This window comes from Panulirus ornatus, chromosome 64 (genome assembly GCF_036320965.1).
Source record: "Panulirus ornatus isolate Po-2019 chromosome 64, ASM3632096v1, whole genome shotgun sequence".
In the NCBI taxonomy this organism is placed as follows: Eukaryota; Metazoa; Arthropoda; class Malacostraca; order Decapoda; family Palinuridae; genus Panulirus; species Panulirus ornatus.
Window position 1 is genome coordinate 4,077,809 of NC_092287.1, and position 19,270 is coordinate 4,097,078.

The following is a 19,270-nucleotide window of genomic DNA, read 5'->3' on the forward strand; positions in this document are numbered from 1 at the left end:
CTCCCATTCTCCTCGTTCCCTCCACCTCTGACACATATATCCTCTTGTCAATCTTTCCTCACTCATTCTCTCATGTGACCAAACCACTTCAAAACACCTCTTTTGCTCTCTCAACCACACTCTTTTTATTCCACACATCTCTCTTACCCTTCGCTTACTCACTCGGATCAAACCACCTCACACCACAATTGTCCTCAAACTCTCATTTCCACACATCCACCTCCTCCGCACAACTCCATCTATAGCCCACGCCTCGCAACCATAACATTGTTGGAACCACTATTCCTTCTAACATACCCATTTTTGCTTTCCAAGATAAGTCTCGACTTCCACACATTTTCAAGTCCCAGAACTTTCGCCCCCTCCCCCACCCATGATCACTTTCGCTTCCATGGTTCCATCTGCTGCCAAGTCCACTCCCAGATATCTAAAACACTTCACTTCCTCCAGTTTTTCTCCATTCAAACTTACCTCCCAATTGACTGCCCTCAACCCTACTGTACCTAATAACCTTGCTCTTATTCACATTTACTCTAAGTTTTCTCTTCACACACTTACCAACTCAGTCACCAGCTTCTGCAGTTTCTCACACCGAATCAGCCACCAGCGCTGTATCTCAGCGAACAACAACTGACTCACTTCCCAAGCTCTTTTCCCCAACAGACTGCATACTTGCCCCCCTTCCAAAACTCTTGCATTACTCCCTAACAACCCCATCCATAAACAATTAAACAACCATGGAGACATCACACCCTGCCCAAACCACATTCACTGAGAACCAATCACTTTCCTCTCTTCCTACACGTACACATGCCTTACATCCTCGATAAAATTCTCATATCTACAATAATCCACAAGATTCTTGTACAAAGCACTATGGGACAACATTACTTACCTGACAGCCCAGGTAAATTCAAATCCATGGAGATCTTTCTTACAAAACATATTCAAAGATACACCTTATCCACCCTTCTAACAATTTCAATACACATACTCACCCGAAAGTACACATGCAATTCAATAGCAATACCTCCATTCAAATAATTTACTTGGGGTTGAGACAAAAGCCATTGTACAGTGGGCACTAGGTAGCGAGGAATTGGCCAAAGCAGCTCACCTTTAGTCCTCTGTCTAACCTGCCTCATCAACACCGCTTAATTCAGGGAAATGATGCATATAGTTTTTTTTGCCAAAAGAGAAAAGAAAGAATATAATAGTCTTACAACACAACAGACAATATTAAAATATACACATTGCGCGAGGTAGCGCTAGGAAAAGAAAACAAAGGTCACATTCGTTCACACTCAGTCTCTAGCTGTCATGTATAATGCACTGAAACCACAGCTCCCTTTCCACATCCAGGTCCCACAATACTTTCCATGGTTTACCCCAGATGCTTCACGTGCCCTGGTTCAATCTATTGACAGCACGTCGACCCCGGTATACCACATCGTTCCAGTTCACTCTATTCCTTGCACTCCTTTCACCCTCCTGCATGTTCAGGCCCCAATCACTCAAAATCTTTTTCACTTCATCTTTCCACTTCCAATTTGGTCTCCCACTTCTCCTCGTTCCCTCCACCTCTGACACATATATCCTCTTGTTCAATCTTTCCTCACTCATTCTCTCCATGTGACCAAACCATTTCAAAACACCTTCTTCTGCTCTCTCAACCACACTCTTTTTATTACCACGCGTCTCTCTTACCCTTTCATTACTTACTCGGTCAAACCACCTCACACCACATATTGTCCTCAAACGTCTCATTTCCAACACATCCACCCTCCTCCGCACAACTCCATCTATAGGCCACGCCTCGCAACCATATATCATTGTTGGAACCACTATTCCTTCTAACATACCCATTTTTGCTTTCCAAGATAACGTTCTCGACTTCCACACATTTTTCAACGTTCCCAGAACTTTCGCCCCCTCCCCCACCCCATGATTCACTTTTGCTTCCATGGTTCCATCTGCTGCCAAGTCCACTCCCAGATATCTAAAACACTTCACTTCCTCCAGTTTTTCTCCATTCAAACTTACCTCCCAATTGACCTGTCCCTCAACCCTACTGTACCTAATAACCTTGCTCTTATTTACATTTACTCTAAGTTTTCCTCTTTCACACACTTTACCGAACTCAGTCACCAGCTTCTGCAGTTTCTCACCCGAATCAGCCACCAGCGCTGTATCTTCAGCGAACAACAACTGACTCACTTCCCAAGCTCTTTCATCCACAACAGACTGCATACTTGCCCCTCCTTCCAAAACTCTTGCATTCACCTCCCTAACAACCCCATCCATAAACAATTTAAACAACCATGGAGACATCATGCACCCGTGCCACAAACCAACATTCACTGAGAACCAATCACTTTCCTCTCTTCCTACACGTACACATGCCTTACATCCTCGATAAAATTACTCATATCACAAGAAATCAAAGAATACTGGACAAAAGAATCACATTACTTGGGCACAAACATTTACCTTAACACTGAACAGCCCAGGTAAGATTTCAAATTGGGAGATCTCTTTCCTTTACAAAAACTCAAATATAGAAATATGACAAAAGATACACTTTATCGTCGGACATTTCTATAAGACAAGTTTCAATACACTATTAAACTCAGACCCGAAATGACACAGTGCAATTCTGTATAGTTTAGCCTAGCACTGCTTCACACAGTAATTGTAGGCTGTGGGGTTGAGAAAGAGGGGAGCTCACTTTACCCGCTGGGCACGTGGTAGCTGAGGGAATTGTGGCCAAGCAGTCATCAGGCTTTTAGGGGGGGGAGCCCTGCCCTAACCTGCCTCATCATAACTGTTATTGGGAGAAATGACTGCATACAGTTTGTCCTTTTGGCCAAAAGCCAGGCTGTCATGCCCTCATCTCGACAGTGATTGGAGGAGAGTTGCCCATAGTGCCACTCTTATTGGCTGGGGGCCTAATGTCTGTTGACCATCTTGCCTAAGGCTCAGCCCCTCATCTTGATGTTAAAATGATGATATATGGGAAGTCATCTTTCCTAGCTATGACCCCCTCACTGACCTCAGCCATCTGGGGCTGCAGGCGAGGGGAAAAAGTGACGGCCCTGAGAGCTGGGCAGAGCATAAGTGATTACACGGTGAGGGGAGTTAATTTCATGCCGAGGTAACGGAGGCCTTGGCCACCACACTGCCATATCTTATAATGTAAACATTATCCACAGCATAATCACATGAAATACATGTTTGTAACTTTTTTTTTTGATAACTGCAGTCTGCCTCTATTTTTTGAAAAAAGCAAATTTTTTTGCCATCTCAAAAATGTTAAGATTGTACTTTTCTCAGGGTAAGGAATTCATAATTTTCAAAAATTTTAAATTTGATTGGATAAGTGGAAGGATGATGTGAAAGAGATTTTGAGTGCTTGGGGCCTTAACATGCAGGAGGGTGAAAGGTGTGCATGGGATAAAGAGAATTGTGCCAGTGTGCTGTACAGAGGTTCTGTCAGTAAACTGAGCCAGGGCATATGAAGCAGCTGGGGGAAACCATAAAAAGGTCCATTGGGCCTGTTTGGAGAGAGGGGAGCTGTGGTTTTGATGCATTACACATGACAGCTACAGAGTACATGTGAATAAATGAGGCCTTCTCTTTGTTCTTGGTTTTACAATGCTAATGCAGTTATGAAAAAAAAAAGATCCTACAGTAGAACTGAAAAGGCATACTGTCTCATTTGGAAGATCTAAATGTGTTATTGAATGAGACCTTCCCTGAAATTATTTGCTTGTAAGAAACCATGCTAGGGAATGAGAGCTTATCCCTTGGATGTGATTATAGATTTTATGAGTCTCATCCACCACCTGATAATATGGTTAAAGGAGGAATTGGTATTATCGTAAAATTGGAAATAAGTCATAGCATAGTTCCATTGAGGACTACACTACATGTGGTAGCCAAATTGTAAGAGTTTGTAAAGTTACTAGTCAAATGCTGTGTTGTCAGGGTCGGGCAGGTGCAGGCAGCACTGCCTCCACTTTTGTTAGAAACTCTTCTTCTACTTCTCTGGAAGAGTCAGTGTACATAGTCACTCTTCTTGATTCGAAGGCAGATCATTTTCAGGTAATTCAGGATCATCTGCCTTGTCTTCTAAATATAGCCAGAAGCTGCTCAGTTTCCTTTCTATAAAATTCACAAAAATGTGTTGTCACTGACATGACTGGAGGGTGACTGACTCTTGGGAGAAGTGTTTTGCACAGTGCCATTACCCAGGTGTGGTAGCAGCCTTGAAATAGAGGCAGGAAACTTAATGCATAAACTCCGTGTAGAGGAGTCATCTGACTCGAGTAAATGTTTGCTTAGTATAATTAAGGGGTTAAAAAAAAGTTGTACGATAGCAGAGAAGGTTGAAAACATGGGACTCCACAAATGCAAAATTCCCTCAGTATACAGTACAAATAAGTAATTACAAATTATTAATCACAGTTTCAAGATGAGCACCTTGAAGAATTCCTCATTCTGGACTTGCCTTCGAGATTTTAGATCCCTAATGGCATATCAGATAATTCCCAGTACTAGGAAGTTTTTGGCATTTAATTGATGCATGGACCTAGGAATTCAGGTTCACAAAGACCACTTCATAGAGTGTATGTAGAATATAGTAGCACATTCCTTGCTAGTGCATTGCACCTTCTGTTGTTTTTTGCTTCAGTGATTTAGAAATTAATTATGCATTATCATTAGCTTACAGTAATTATTCCCCAACAGGTGTTGACACGACTGTTCCCATTCAAACGTGGTTTAAGTCATGCATATTGGGCTCCAAATTTTTGGGCTCTCTATAACTTTGCTGACAAGGTATCAGTATTTGTTGGTGAGTATTTTGCTGGCTTTTTGTCTCAGCAGACTTGAAAATGAATTTGCCCCAACACCCTATAGCCTACTTCACTCCATTGTTTTTATGACCTCTGATTTTCTATCCTGTGCTACAAACAAAATTATGACTACAGATAACCTCTTCTAAGGCCAATAGGTCTCTTGTTATCTTTTTCTTTTGTACTCCCCATCTCCTTTTTGTTATTCCTCTCTTCATTCCTCCCTCCACTTTTGACACAGATCTTCATAGCCTGTCTTTTTTCACTTGTCCACTCGATATGTCTGAACCATTTCAGCACAGCCTTGTATTTTTCTCACTTATCCTATCTATTATCTCTGAACCATTTCAGCACAGCTTAGTTGTAAGCTTTATCAGTCAGAGTGGATTAACCACCACATCTGTTTCTTACACTTTCATACCTTTTATGATCAACCTGCCTCATACTGCATAGTGTCCCGAGGCATTTTATTTTTAACATGTCCACTTTCTTCCCTTTCCCTTTCTTTGGCATATAGGACCTTAGACTTGCATCCATTCAACACTATCAGGACTGATATACTTTCAAACATACTCATCTTTACCCTAACAGTCACTGACCTGTCTTTCTACATACTCATTAATGCACTTAGGAGCTTAACCCTTTCCCTTAAAAGATTTGAATGGAGTGACTACAGAAACTTTCAAAAGAAGATTACTCATGGTTGAAGACAATACTTGGTGAACTTGGAATAGGTAGCTATGCCAGATGTGTTGCTTGTGACAAAAAATAGCATTATACAGCAATCATGACAAGTGAGGAGATAATGAGGGGCATTTGAGAGAAGCATTGTTTGTCAATGTATAAGTCAAGTGGTGAGCACCCTGCCACTGTGACAGCAAGCATGACAAGTGAGGACATATTGAGAGGCATTTAAGAGAAACATTGTTTGTCATTGTATAAGTCAAGTGGTGAGCACCCTGCCACCATGGCAAAATCCCATTGTAGTTACTAATAGGTTTTAAGGTACTCACTGTATGTCTCACTGCAGGCTACATGGTTCCATATGCTGCCACGTTCTCTCCAAGGTATCTCAAGCACTCCACTTCCTCCAGCCCTCCCCATTCAAACTTAAACACTCATACCACCCTGCATCATCTTACTGTTGTATCTCATTATTTTTGCTTGCATTCCCTCTCACCTGTCTCCTTTCTAACACCCTTCTAGACTTTTTCTTTTACCGTCTTGGAGTTTCTTTCTTGAACTTGCCATCCCTGGGGATAGGGGAGAAAGAATAATTCTCATGTATTCCCAGTGTGTCATAGAAAGTGACTAAAAGGGGTGGGAGTGGGGAGCTGGATATCCTTCCCTCTCCAGTTTTTCGTTTCCAAAATAAAGAACAGAGAAGGGGGCCACATGAGGATTTACCCTCTAAGGCTCAGTTCTCTGTTCTTGCTGCTACCTTGCTACCACGGGAAATGGTGAATATGTATAAAAAAAAATATACATATGTGATTTCATGTGTATTGTCTGTGAATGTACATATAAATGTCTTGAATAAGTGATAATAATGGTTCTTGAGTGGATGGATTTTGATACAGGAACATATCCCTATCTCTTACATGGATAACACATGATGTACTGAAATACCGTATTGTATGCTGTACATATTTGAACAAGGTTTATTAACATATTGTGCAAATTTGTATTAGTGTGAATATATCAGAAAAGAAATGGTATTGAAACTGTATATTCTGGAAACAATTCTAGCGTATCTTATATCATCTTTCATCATTGAGATAGAATGCACTACGTTTGCTTTTAATAAATTACTGTATCTTACAAAAAGTAAGCAGCCAGTCCAGTGGGTGAGGTCACAGGATGAAAATTGAAGGTAGTGGGACAAAATTGGGAGAGGGCTTACTTGTTTGCTTCATTACATCCTCCTCACAGCTTGGTTTTGTAGTTGCTTGTTTGTGATTGGTTGTTAATGTGTATTACTCTTCCCACATTTAGTGTTTGCGTAAAACACTGATATATTATTATTGTTCATCACAAATGTGATAGAGGTTGTTGAAATGTATTTCTCTTCCTACATTGAGATTTTCCTTGGAACATCATATAATATTATTGTTCCCATAAATGTGATGAAATCAGTATTAGTAAGATGCGAGTGAAGATCACTTGTTGACAAGCCATGTCCACACTGGACTGACTTCTTTCAATTTTGTGAAAAGATTACTAAAATCTAGAAGCTAATGGTTCCTTCAGCAAATTTTTGGTTTGATTTCAAGGAATTCAAGACTGGAAGAGGTGACAGAATTTAAGTATTTGGGTGAGTGTAAGTATGGAAGTGGAGAAAGGATCAAGGGACAGCTTATCCCTCCCGACCCTGACCTGTGTAGCCAAAACATGGACATGGAATGAGTCACAGAGGTCAAGAATCCAAGTTGTGGAAATTAACTTTTTCAGAAGAGCATGTGGATATGCTTAGAGATAATGAAGAAAGAAATGGGGAAGGGGGATGTATGAGAGATTTGGTATGGCATGGAATGCAAAGGGAATGAATTGTGGCGTTAGAGTGGGCAAAACATAATACTTTGAGGTTTTGGGTTTGTGGAAAGAATGCATGATGGGGAGTTTATGAGAGTGTATGACAGAGCGTTCAAAGGGGTTCGTGTGAGAGAAAGACAATCTGTGACAGGAAAATAAGGTGGAGGAATACAAGAAGAGAAATACTTGTAATGGTTTATGTGAGGGAGGCATGTAAGGACACAGGTAAGTGGAAACTCTTTTGCCATGGCCTCCCCCCTGATAGGAGTTCCTGGAGGGAATGGGCATCAGTGATGTAGATATGTAGATAAAATTTGAGTGATTTCTGGGACCATATTTCATATTGCCATCTTAATACTCCATCCAAAACTCCACTACCACTTCTCCCTACCTCATACACCTTTTCCTGCATATCAGCTTCTTTTAGCGAATGCTTTTGTAGTTTTCAGTACAGTAATTGTATATATTATATTTACATTTAACACTGTTTCATGATATGCATTATGTATGAACTTGTGATTATTTGTAAAAAACTATGTACATTATGTTATCAAGTTAAAATTATAGATTTATTACATGACATGTTTTTTTATGTTGATTTTTTTTGTCCACCGTAACCATATTTGATACACAGGCATAGAATTGGTGAAAATAACATGTATACACACTAACATTCAGTTTGAGGGGCATTTTACTCTTATGTCTTACAATCTCATTTCATGTATGCTTATTTCATATGCAGGTACAGCATTGGTAGTAACTTGAAAATAGAAATGTTATGCCTTTCAAAAGAAAGTAAATGTTACATGTGGCTGGCCTGTGTAGGGAGGGTATTAGAAGTGTATGTTCTTTGGAAATATCTTATTTCTCTACCCTTCAGCTCTTACCAAAGTCCTCTGTTACTCCAGGATTACATAAAGAAAATCTTGGGTGCATTTGTTTTAAATTTCTTCCATGGTATCCCTTATTTTGGTCTGACAATGATAATCTTATTTTTTTCCTTTGATTGATGCACTTCATTGTTATCTGACTGTTGGTGAGTGGTTACATACATAAGTTGCACAAGATTATGTAATCATATTTTTGAAAAGACATTGGTCTTGCTTCACAAATCAATTTAGTGTGTACATTTGAAATGTGGGAAGTGATTTTAAAGGTTTAAAAGTCTTTCTTTTCTTTGTCATTCAAAGCCAAAGCAGGACAGTCATATCCTTGTTGTATGTGACAGACTGTCAACTTCTCATCCATCACTAACTTAGCAAACTCATCTACATACTTAGAAGCTGCCTAATTGTCCACTGAATGAAATTTATGCCATGTCTTTCTTTAAATTTCTGAAGCTAGCTACAGGGATATTCACACTCAAAATCAAGGTTCAGTTGCTGGTGGAATAACTTTGCTTGCTTATCAATGTTTGTCCAGTTCAGGGAACACCACTACAGGAAACTTAAACCTCTGTGTGAGGGAGCATCAGAATCAATAGTCCTACTATGTTTCATTGTATTTCCAATGGCTGTACTCTTCTTTGTCTTACTCTCACCATAAGATTTAAGTAACTTTTCCTTCTGCTTCTTCAAATTATGCACTTGAGGAATGATTAATAAAACTCCCTTGTCCAGCTTCTGCAGCAAAAGATGTTTTTACTATCAAGAGGGCTGCTTGCTGGCTTTTGAGGAATTCTGGGAAGTATCACAGTGAATTGATAAAGGTTGCTGAGGTATGCTGATGTTTGTACTCAAAATACTGTGGAAAAAAATGGAATGGCTTATAGCTGGTTCCTAATCGTGCCAGTTCATAGGTGGTTCCTAATCATGCCAGTTCATAGGTGGTTTTCTTACCACAAATTTAATTTAAGATATTTCCTAACATGACAAGTTCATGGAATATTGATTTAGGGAGGGTTAACCTGTAACATTTAAGTAAAATAGAAAGACTGGTAGTTTAATAAAAAATTTTATTTGTTCCTCTCCTTACAGGGCAAAGGCTTGGATGGCTATCAGGAACCGGAAGAGCCAGTATGACAGGAGGATTAGTGCAGGAGTTTGAGCACTCAGTTTTTCCATCTGTGTCACCATTGATCACCCTCGTAGCTTCACTTCTTTCTATAGTGGTATGGATGCTCAGTTCCCATTGTTATTTTCAGTACATGATATAACCAGTCTGTCACTGGAGCTATAGTTTTCAATATTTTTAGTGCACTGGAGAAGTCATAGATTTTTTACAGTAATAGACGAGCTTGAAATTAAAATTTTGGGGGGATAAACTGGATTGGTGCATAGCTATATGGGTTTATAGTTACTGTGCCTCTATTTTTATTTTTAATAATTTCACCTTGATCGGTTAATTTTTACTTAAGAGATTTTGTTGATTACTGTACATGGAATATCAGTACAGTTGCATAAATTCACATTCATTATTCATACTTCAAAAGAATATTTTAACAAATAAGGAAAAGGATTTCTTGGAGTGAATGGGGCCGGAACATGTATGAGGGTGAAAGGGCTGCATGAGGTAGAGTGAATTGAAATGACGTATTCAGGGGTCAATGTGCTCTCAATGGACTGAACCAAGGCATGTGAAGCAGCGGGGTTAAACCATGGAAAGGTCTGTGGGGTCTGGTTGTGGATAGGGAGCTCTGGTTTCAGTGCACTACACATGACAGCTAGAAAATAGATTTCAGTGAATGAGGCCTCAATTCATCTGTTCCTGGCAGTACCACATTTATGCAGGAAATGTTAGAAAAAAAAGAGAATGAAAAGTTTTTGAAGACTTTTATTGTATATTGATAAACCAGAGCTAAGACGTGATCAAAATGCTGTAGCTTTATGAAACTACATTTTAGCCTTTTAATACTTGATCATCATCCCATTTCATCAGTACTACTTTATACTTGGAGATTTCCTGAGGGATAGCTTTAACATAGTTAAATTTAACAACTCTGAAATCCATTTTTTTCCATTTCTGTCTAAAAGTCCTCATGACTTTCCTATCTCCTCTAATGGCTCTCTTATTCCACCATTCAATACAGTGAATATGCTGAGTATCACAGTAATATCTTGTCTGTTTAAATGGCAGTATCGTAACCAATGAGGTAGGTGCTGCTGCTGTGGAAAGTAAAGAAACTTAAAATTGGGAAAAGTTATTAAGTTGTAACACCTTGAGGGATATCCACTCTGCATGTAGTTTTACTTGAGTATCCAAGTCTCACCTTTCCTTATCATGGAGACCTTGTTATTACACCCTATTATGTGTGAAACTAAAGTGGAAGGCATAGCCCAATTACATCAGGTCAATACTTTTAGGTTTGGACAAACACCTGTGGTGTGCTGTCACTTTTAATTTCTTTTTTGGACAATTTTGGAGCCTCGCTACTGCTGGAAACACTGTGCTGGAGTAGCCCTCTGCCAGTGACCTGACAAGGGTGAGGCACAAAAGGCTAAGAAGTGGCAATGGAGTTTATCAGTTATGTGGAGGGTTAAAAGAGATGAGCAGTTGTGTTGATGGCACTGAATGCGAATAGGATGACTGGTGAGAGTAAAAGGAGGGAGATTGTGGAGAGGTTTAACAGTTTTAGTGTGGATGTGCTAGGGATTGGGCGTGTGGAGTGAAAGTGGAAATGATGAGTGCAAGTTATGGGAGGCCATGGAAGGAGGTATGGCATGGACAGGAATGAGTGAAAATTATCGGTTAAGAGGAAAAGAAGGATTTGCACTTCTGCTATCACTGAGAGTATGGGAGGGTGTTACAGAGCATGGATGGAATGGATCAAGAATAGTATGGGTGAAAGGAAAGATTGGGATTGTAAAGTATGCTTTGGGTATGTGTATATGCACCTGTGAATGTGAAGACTGCACAAGGTAAGGATGAAATGAAGCTTTTCTGGAGAAATTTGAATGACTTTATAAATGATTTTGTGCTGAGAGGGGTATATTCCTTATGAACACCTTTTTTTCAGCAGTGTTTGAGAAATTTCATGAAGAATTCAGCATATTGAAAGCAGGCTTCATCTTCTTACACTGTAAGAGTATGCTTAAAATATGTATGCAAAGGCATTGGTAGAAGTAAGGAAGTAGGATAAATATGGAAGATGATAGAGGTTACAGGAAACAAGAAAAGTAGAGATTGGAGATGGCAGTACCACTAATGGATGAACAGATCATTGAATTTGAAAGATTATTGTAAAATCTGTATGGTATAGCAGACAGTTTTCCCAGATCACCTGCTAAATCTTTTTAAGTCACAGGTGGGAATAGTTGTCCAAAGTTTTATGCCACAATCTCTATTTGTATTTATATTTTTGAAATAATACCCATAATTCAGGTAGATTTGTCATGCATAAAAAAGGGACTTGTTTAGTAATAGTAATGTAAATTTCTTAAACCAAATTCTTATGCAGTCAGTACAATTTTTAAGAGGTATTCTTGATCTTTCAGCCATGCTTGATGAATCTGTGGAAGACTCCACACAATCCTTGGCAATTTGTGCGAGTACTGGTGTTGTGTGGATGGGGATCATACTTATTTGGTTGGCATGTTCATGAGAAGGCCATACTTTTGGTTATATTACCTTTAGGGTAAGTAGTATTGTCCATGATTTTTATAATTGTCAGCATACCGATATGAAGCAATATAGCACATAGGTTATGAAAATTGCACTAATGTTGTTTTAAGATATATCTCTTACCTGTCCTTCATTAATGTGAACTATATTTAATACTGGATTTCATACATAGTTCTAACTAGAGTAGTTATATGATCTATACGTAGTGTACATACATTACAAGTATCTTTTGTTTGTAGGTTACTATGTATGCAGCGCCGGGTTGAAGCACAGTTATTTATTATGATGAGCATTGTTGGCCATTTTTCACTTTTCCCACTGTTCTTCACTCATCATGAGACACCCATTAAGGTTAGTGGTATTTCGATTCTTTTGATTAAGAAGTTCGTGCACATTTTATCTTTTCCTCCTTTTATCAGGGATGGGAAACCTTCCAATTATTGAAAGGTTTATAAAGACTGCCTAAAAAAGTATTTGGCTAATAGTGGGGAGAATTCAGAGGTTGGCAAATGATTTTGGGAATAAGAATGGAAATAGGTTATTTCCAGCCAAAACAGTTGTAGAATTATTTCTTCTAAATTTATGGTGGAGTGTAGGGTACTTTTGAGGCCAATCATTTAACAAGATGGCATTTCAGGTACAGAAGAGACATTCATTAAGATAAAACACGTAGTTCCCACATAATGTACTTCCATTTAATGCATTCTCATTTTTGAGTAAATGAATACTTCCAGAATAATTACATATCACAAAATATGGATTTACTTAAGGTATCAAGTAGTGTAACAATATATTTCCCACTATACACCATACATTTGCTAGACCCATTAGGTTTTTAGGAGATGGAAATATACTCACACACTGAAAGATGGGGTTCTGAAAATGGATTTATTGGAAAATATAGAGATGTGAAAGACGACAAGTTACGCCTTTTTGGGCAGTGTATTTGGAGTTTATCATATTTCATGCAGATTATAAGAGGAATCTCTTCACCCTGTTGAGTGGTCTGAGTTATTTTTACTATTTGATTTTGCCCTGAGCAGTGGATTTTATCATCTTATATTTCAAGAGGTACAATTGGATGATGCTTAGACTTTACAGGCGACAGATACTTGATCCACACTATGACAGTGAATGAAATTGCTTTTTTGGATTGTGAGGCAGGGAGGATCACCATTGTTTGCCACAAAAAGCAAATAACTTTAACTCTTTTGATGTTTTTTCTCCTTCCAGATATTGAAAAAAATTGTTCATATTTTTCTCTGATTTATTAACAGTGAACAGCTAGTGTTGTGTGCTGAAAAAGGTCATGGGATTGGGAGTACCTTATTTAAGAAAAGGGACTTTGCATAAATATATATGGATGAGTGGGCATTTTTGGATTGTGTGCTAACTCACAGGATTCATTAATTCATCTTAATTCATAGGACGAAGATGGTTATCTTTGTTGATGTAATTGTCCTGATGGCGTTTTATGGAACAGGGTGGGTGTTGGAAATTATATGTTTTGGACAGTACATAGTGTGAGGATGGCTGATCAAGTAAGAAATGACTGAGTGAGAGATAGTTGTGTTAGTAAGAAGAGTATGGCTGAGAAAGCTGAAGGATAAGTAAGGGGAGACTAAGATGATAAACACATTAGAAGTAGTGGGAACAAGGATGGAGAGATTAGAATGAGATAGAAGGATGAAGTGAAAGATGACTTGAGTTATCAGGGCTTGAGCATGCATGGGATAGAGCAAAACTGTGCCATCAGTGGATTGACCCAAGACATATGTGGTTAGGGGACGCTGTGGAAAGGTCTCTAGGACTTTTCTGCAGATAGTGATAATTGGTTTTTGTGCATAATACATGGCAAACAAGGGAGTGGATGTGAGCAAATGAGGCCATTCTTTGTATGTTCCTGGTGGTACCTCAGTAATGCTGGGAATGGCAAACAATTATGGGTAAAAAAAATTAAAATTTTTTTTTTTGCTTAGTCGCTCTCCTTTGTTAACAAGGAAGCCCAAGGAAACAGACGAAAGAATGGTGCAACCCACCCACATACACATGTATAAACATAAACTCTCACACACACACACATATACATACCTATACATTTCAACATATACATACATATACATACACAGACATATATACACATGTACATATTCATACTTGCTGCTTTCATCCATTCCCATCGCCACCCAGCCACACATGGAACAGCACCCCTCTCCCCCCGTGTGCGTGCGAGGTAGCGCTAGGAAAAGACAACAAAGGCCACATTCATCACTCATTCTAGCTCTCATGCGTAATGCACCAAAACCACAGCTCCCTTTCCACATCCAGGCCCCACAAAACCTTCCATGGTTTACCCTAGACACTTCACATACCCTGGTTCAATCCACACATGGAACAGCACCCCCCCTCCCCTTGTGTGCATGTGAGGTAGCGCTAGGAAAAGACAACAAAGGCCACAATCTTTCACATTCAGTCTAGCTGTCATGTGTAATACGCTGAAACCACAGCTCCCTTTCCACATCCAGGCCCAGGTTAGGAAGAAAAGCGTACTTAATTTGTTTGAGTAATATTTCTTATTTTTTGCACTGTTTTGATTAAAGTAAGATCATTCCAGTGTCCTTCCTTATTGAAAATTGCTCTATATATTTGAAAAATAAAACACTTGCTTTGTTATAAACTTAAGTGCCTCTTCTATGTCACAAGTACTGGTCACTCATTAAAAGGGTGCAGCATTAAGAGTAGTTATGACAGAAATGGTGCTTAAGAAAGTTTAAATTTATTTTTTTCTCTGTCAGGTTTCTGCTCTGCTGTTGCATGCTGTGTATACCACATACATCCTGCATAGCCATTGGTTAGAAGGTAGGACAGGCAATTTTATCCCATGCATTCCTCTTTGTACCTTTACAGAAACTGTATATTTGATAGGCCTCATTCCATTATTTCTTTATCAACAGCTAGGGCATAATTTGTTAGGCCTGGAGGAAAAGATGCCATTCCTACCACTTATGCTAATATCTGTGTATTGTGGTCTAGGAGTGTTTTACTCATGGCTGAAATATTACCAGTTTATATTGTTAAATCCAAGGAAAGGAAAGAAGAAAACATATTGAAGACTTAAACCTTAAATGAAAGATTTTTGTTTGGGACTGATGAATAAGAAATCTTGGTAAATTTATATTGTTTTGTCTTTAGATAATATACAGCTTCTTAAATTATCATAATTTCAATTATATTCTTTAACAGAGAAGTCATCTTTTGCTGTCAGTGTTGCACCTATGAATCTATCAGTAGCACCTTGATGAACAGGATTTTGATTTAATCTGTTAGGACTGAATCATGTAACAGCTAAGACATTCTTTTTTTTTTAGATTGTCCATTTGTCTGTAAAAATTGCCATTAATTAAGGTATGAAATTTAAGAATATAATTTATAAAAAATCTGCAGGTAACTGCTGCATAATATTGACTACCTAATAGAAAATCTCTCCCAAACAGCTATAATAATCATGAGTATACTCATCCTTATTTTCACTTCTCTTCCAAGTAACATCTCTTTATTTTACAATCGGCAGTGAGTAGTCTTATTTGAACACTGTATTTCTTTTGCATATTATGTTCATTGAAAAATCATATTTTATGTCATTTATATATAGCACATGTTCGTGCATTGTCAAAAAAGTTTATAACTTATGTGCCAATATATTAAGCATGAATATTGTAAAAAGTAAATGGAAGGTGCAGAAAAGATAAAGATGAGAATGTGTTATGTGATGCTTCTGCATATGATGAGCTTACTGTTTGTCTTACATGAGCTGTATCTGCACTCGTTAAAAACATAGAAAATACTTATGATTAGTTTAAAAGGTTATAGTTTACATGGAAAATACTGATGTGTAGTTCAGCTGACAGTAGTCATGAGGAATGAAATACTATGTAAATAAATATATGAATAATGATTTATTGGATGTGGCAGCCATTTGGCTGGAAATACACAGTTGAGGTATTGCAGATATTACAGAATTGGGAGGCTACGTTTGAATAAGATCAGATTTTGATAGTGGTGACACGGAGCTGGAAGTGGAGCATTTAGTTTATCTTAAATTTGGTTTTAGGAAATGCCTTTCATAGAGGCACAGTGCATGGAAATAACAACAAAAGAGGGAGAGTTACTTGTAGCATGTATGAAAAGAATGAGACAGTGAAAATGAGGGCTTAGTGGATGATGCCTATCTAGTTTTTCACTAAATTTCCTTTTGTTAGGGTAAGAAGATGCAGGAGACACAGGTATTATATGAGAGTAGTGTTTTATATGCATATCATATAGGATGGGCTGCTTGGAAGAATAAAATTGTTTGGTTTGAGTCCTGATTTTCTTCAGGAAAAATTGTAGGATGCCAGCAGTCATGATCACTGATGAGAATTAGACTAGTGAATGTTTGGGTAAAATATCGAAAATCCATAATCCTCGGGACCAAGTAATGTTCAGATTTTGGAATTTTATGGATTTTATAATCACTTGTGCCACAGATTGTGGTCTGAACATATCATAACCTAAACTGAGTGTTTTATGTACCTGATGCAGGTTTAGTTATCATTTGATTGTAATATATGTAAATATTTATTATATAAAACTTTTACTGAAATTATTTACTGAAAGCTCAGGCTCCCAGTTGGATATAATTTCTAATGCACTGAACCATGGATTTTGGGAGGTGACAGATTTTTGAAGTGTGAATTTTTTTATATTCTGCCAATATTAGGTATATAAGTTACATTTGTGTGTTATTTGTGCTGACATGAATAAGTAAATATTCACAATCTAGTTTCTCTCCAGTTATTCAAATATGAATCAGTGTGTGAATATCTATTGCCATATTATTTATATATAAAGCCAGACTTAGCTTTTATGGTGTATTGTTCATGTGTAGTAAAGGAACATCATCCCTGAGATATTAACTATTGATGAAGTTTCTTTTCAGTCTGGATAGTATACTGTCAGCATCAAAAACTCATGTAGCTGTTAATCATGTGCCCATTTGCCTACTTCTGTTTTAAATTTTATTGATAATGTGCAGGCGTCTTTCTGAAAACTCATAATTTATAAAATGTTTGTTAATTTTATTTGGAATTTAAGTCTGTCATAGAGGGAAAATTCCTCTCTTGGATCCTTGCTCTGTTCCTTCTTTTGGAAAGTAATACAGGAAGTGTGGATTTCCAGCTACCCACTCTTGCCCCTTTTAGCTGTCTTTTATGAAACCCAGGGAATACGTGGGCAGTAGTCTTTCTCCCCTATCCCCAGGGATATTTCTTTTTTTTTTTTTTTTGTACATATTTACCATTTCCTGCATTGGGTTGGGGAGAGAGAATACGTCCCACACATTCCCTGTGTGCTGAAGAAGGTAACTTAAAGGGGTGGGATTGGGGGTCTAGCCATGCCTTTTGGCAAAATGGCAGGAGCAGTATATAGAAGTAGTGGGCATGATTTTAGACAGGATTATTAGGTAGAAGCATTTGACAGTAGTCATTAGGAACATTGGATAAGACCCTATGCAAACACTTCACTAGACTTGCCCTCTGCCAGTGGCCTGTTAAGGGTGAGGTACTAGAGAGTAACAAGCGGCACTGGAGTTCTTTAGTTATGGAGATGGTGTAGCCATGGCCACCCCTTTAAGGGAATTCCAGTTGGAACATGCATTATAGGTAGACAGATAGATAGATTGGGGGCTGGAAATCCTCCCCTCCTGTGTTACTTTTCCAAAAGAAAGAACAAAGAAGGGGGGCCATGTGAGGACTTTTCCCTCTAAGGATCAGTCATTTGTTCTTGACACTACCTCGCTGATGCAGAGAATGGCGAATATGTATGAAATATGCATATAGGATATGTGTATGTTTTTTCACACTTGATAACAATTTCCCATGTTAGTGAGGTAGTGGCGGGAAACAGGTGAAAAAAGACATCCACTTACATACACATGTATGTACACACATATATATATATATGTATATACATTCATACAAATATACTCGTGCATATATTCATACTTGCAACAAAAATGCATGAAGCAAAAGAAAAAGATACATGTACATTCTCTTCTTCCCTACCCCTTGCATTAGTGAAGTGGCACCAGGAAACAGACAGAGAAAGGCCACATCTGCTCACATACATAAATGAGCTCTCGTGCCACATCCATGCCCCAGAAATCTTTCCATGGTTTACCATGAATGTTTAACATGCTCCAGTTCAGTCCATTGTGTATCTAGTCATGAGATCTTCTCTCAGACATATTTCATTGAATGTAACTCCTAATTCAGCATTTATCAGTTTCTTGCTGATGTTTTCTACTTGTCTAACAATTTTCTTATACTGTTCAGGCAGACTACCAGTAAGCTGGCTAAACTTCATAGCAAGGGTAAAACCAAACTGATATAGAAGTTTGGTTCTACCCTTGCTATGAACTTTGGCCAGCTTATTGATAATCTACCTGAGAAGTATAAGAAAATCGTTAGACGAGAACATCAACAAGAAACTGTCAAATGTGTTTATGTATATGAGTGGATGTGCCATTCTTCATCTGTTCCCTGGCACTGCCTCACTGACGCAGGAAAAGGCAATTACGTATAATAGAATATAATAGTATATATATATATATCCCTGGGGATAGGGAAGAAAGAATACTTCCCACGCATGTCGTAGAAGGCAACTAAACGGGACGGGAGTGGGGGGGGCCTCCCCTCCTTGTGTTTTAACTTTCTAAAAGGGGAAACAGAAGATATGAATATGTACATGTGTATATGTCTGATATATATGTATGTATACATTGAGATGTATAGGTATGTATATACATACACAGACATATACATATATAAACATACACATATTCATACATGTTACCTTCATCCATTCCTGCCACCACCCCGCGACACATGAAATGACACCTCCCTCCCCCCCGCATGCATGCAAGGTAGCGCTAGGAAAGGACAACAAAAGCCACATTCGTCCACACTCCGTCTCTAGCTGGCATGTGTAATGCACCAAAACCACAGCTTCCTAACATCCAGGGCCCCACAGACCTTTCCATGGTTTACTCCAGATGCTTCACATGAAATACTATTTCCTGTGTGGCAGGGTAGTGACAGGAATGGATGAAGGCAAGCAAGTATGAATATGTACATGTATGTAATGTCTCTGTATGTGTATGTACATGATGATGTGTATATGTAGGCTTTTATGTATATATAAGTGGATGGGCCATTCTTCCTCTGTTTTCTGGTGCTACTTTGCTGTAGCAGGAAACAGCGATTATGTATAATAAATATATGTAT

At 38.4% G+C, this 19,270-nt stretch overlaps 1 protein-coding gene across 2 annotated transcripts in view; it reads left to right on the forward strand.

Moving 5' to 3' along the window:
- xit (ALG6/ALG8 family glucosyltransferase xit) overlaps positions 1-15,193 on the forward strand; it is a 36,042-nt gene extending 20,849 nt beyond the window's left edge. For both annotated transcript variants that reach the window (XM_071657522.1, XM_071657523.1), the window contains exons 7-11: positions 4,750-4,855; positions 9,365-9,498; positions 11,822-11,961; positions 12,188-12,299; positions 14,744-15,193. In XM_071657522.1, coding sequence (XP_071513623.1) covers positions 4,750-4,855; positions 9,365-9,498; positions 11,822-11,961; positions 12,188-12,299; positions 14,744-15,058 — 807 coding nt within the window. In that variant the 3' untranslated portion in view covers positions 15,059-15,193. The remainder of the gene's footprint in view (positions 1-4,749; positions 4,856-9,364; positions 9,499-11,821; positions 11,962-12,187; positions 12,300-14,743) is intronic.
- The last annotated feature ends 4,077 nt before the right edge of the window (positions 15,194-19,270 follow it).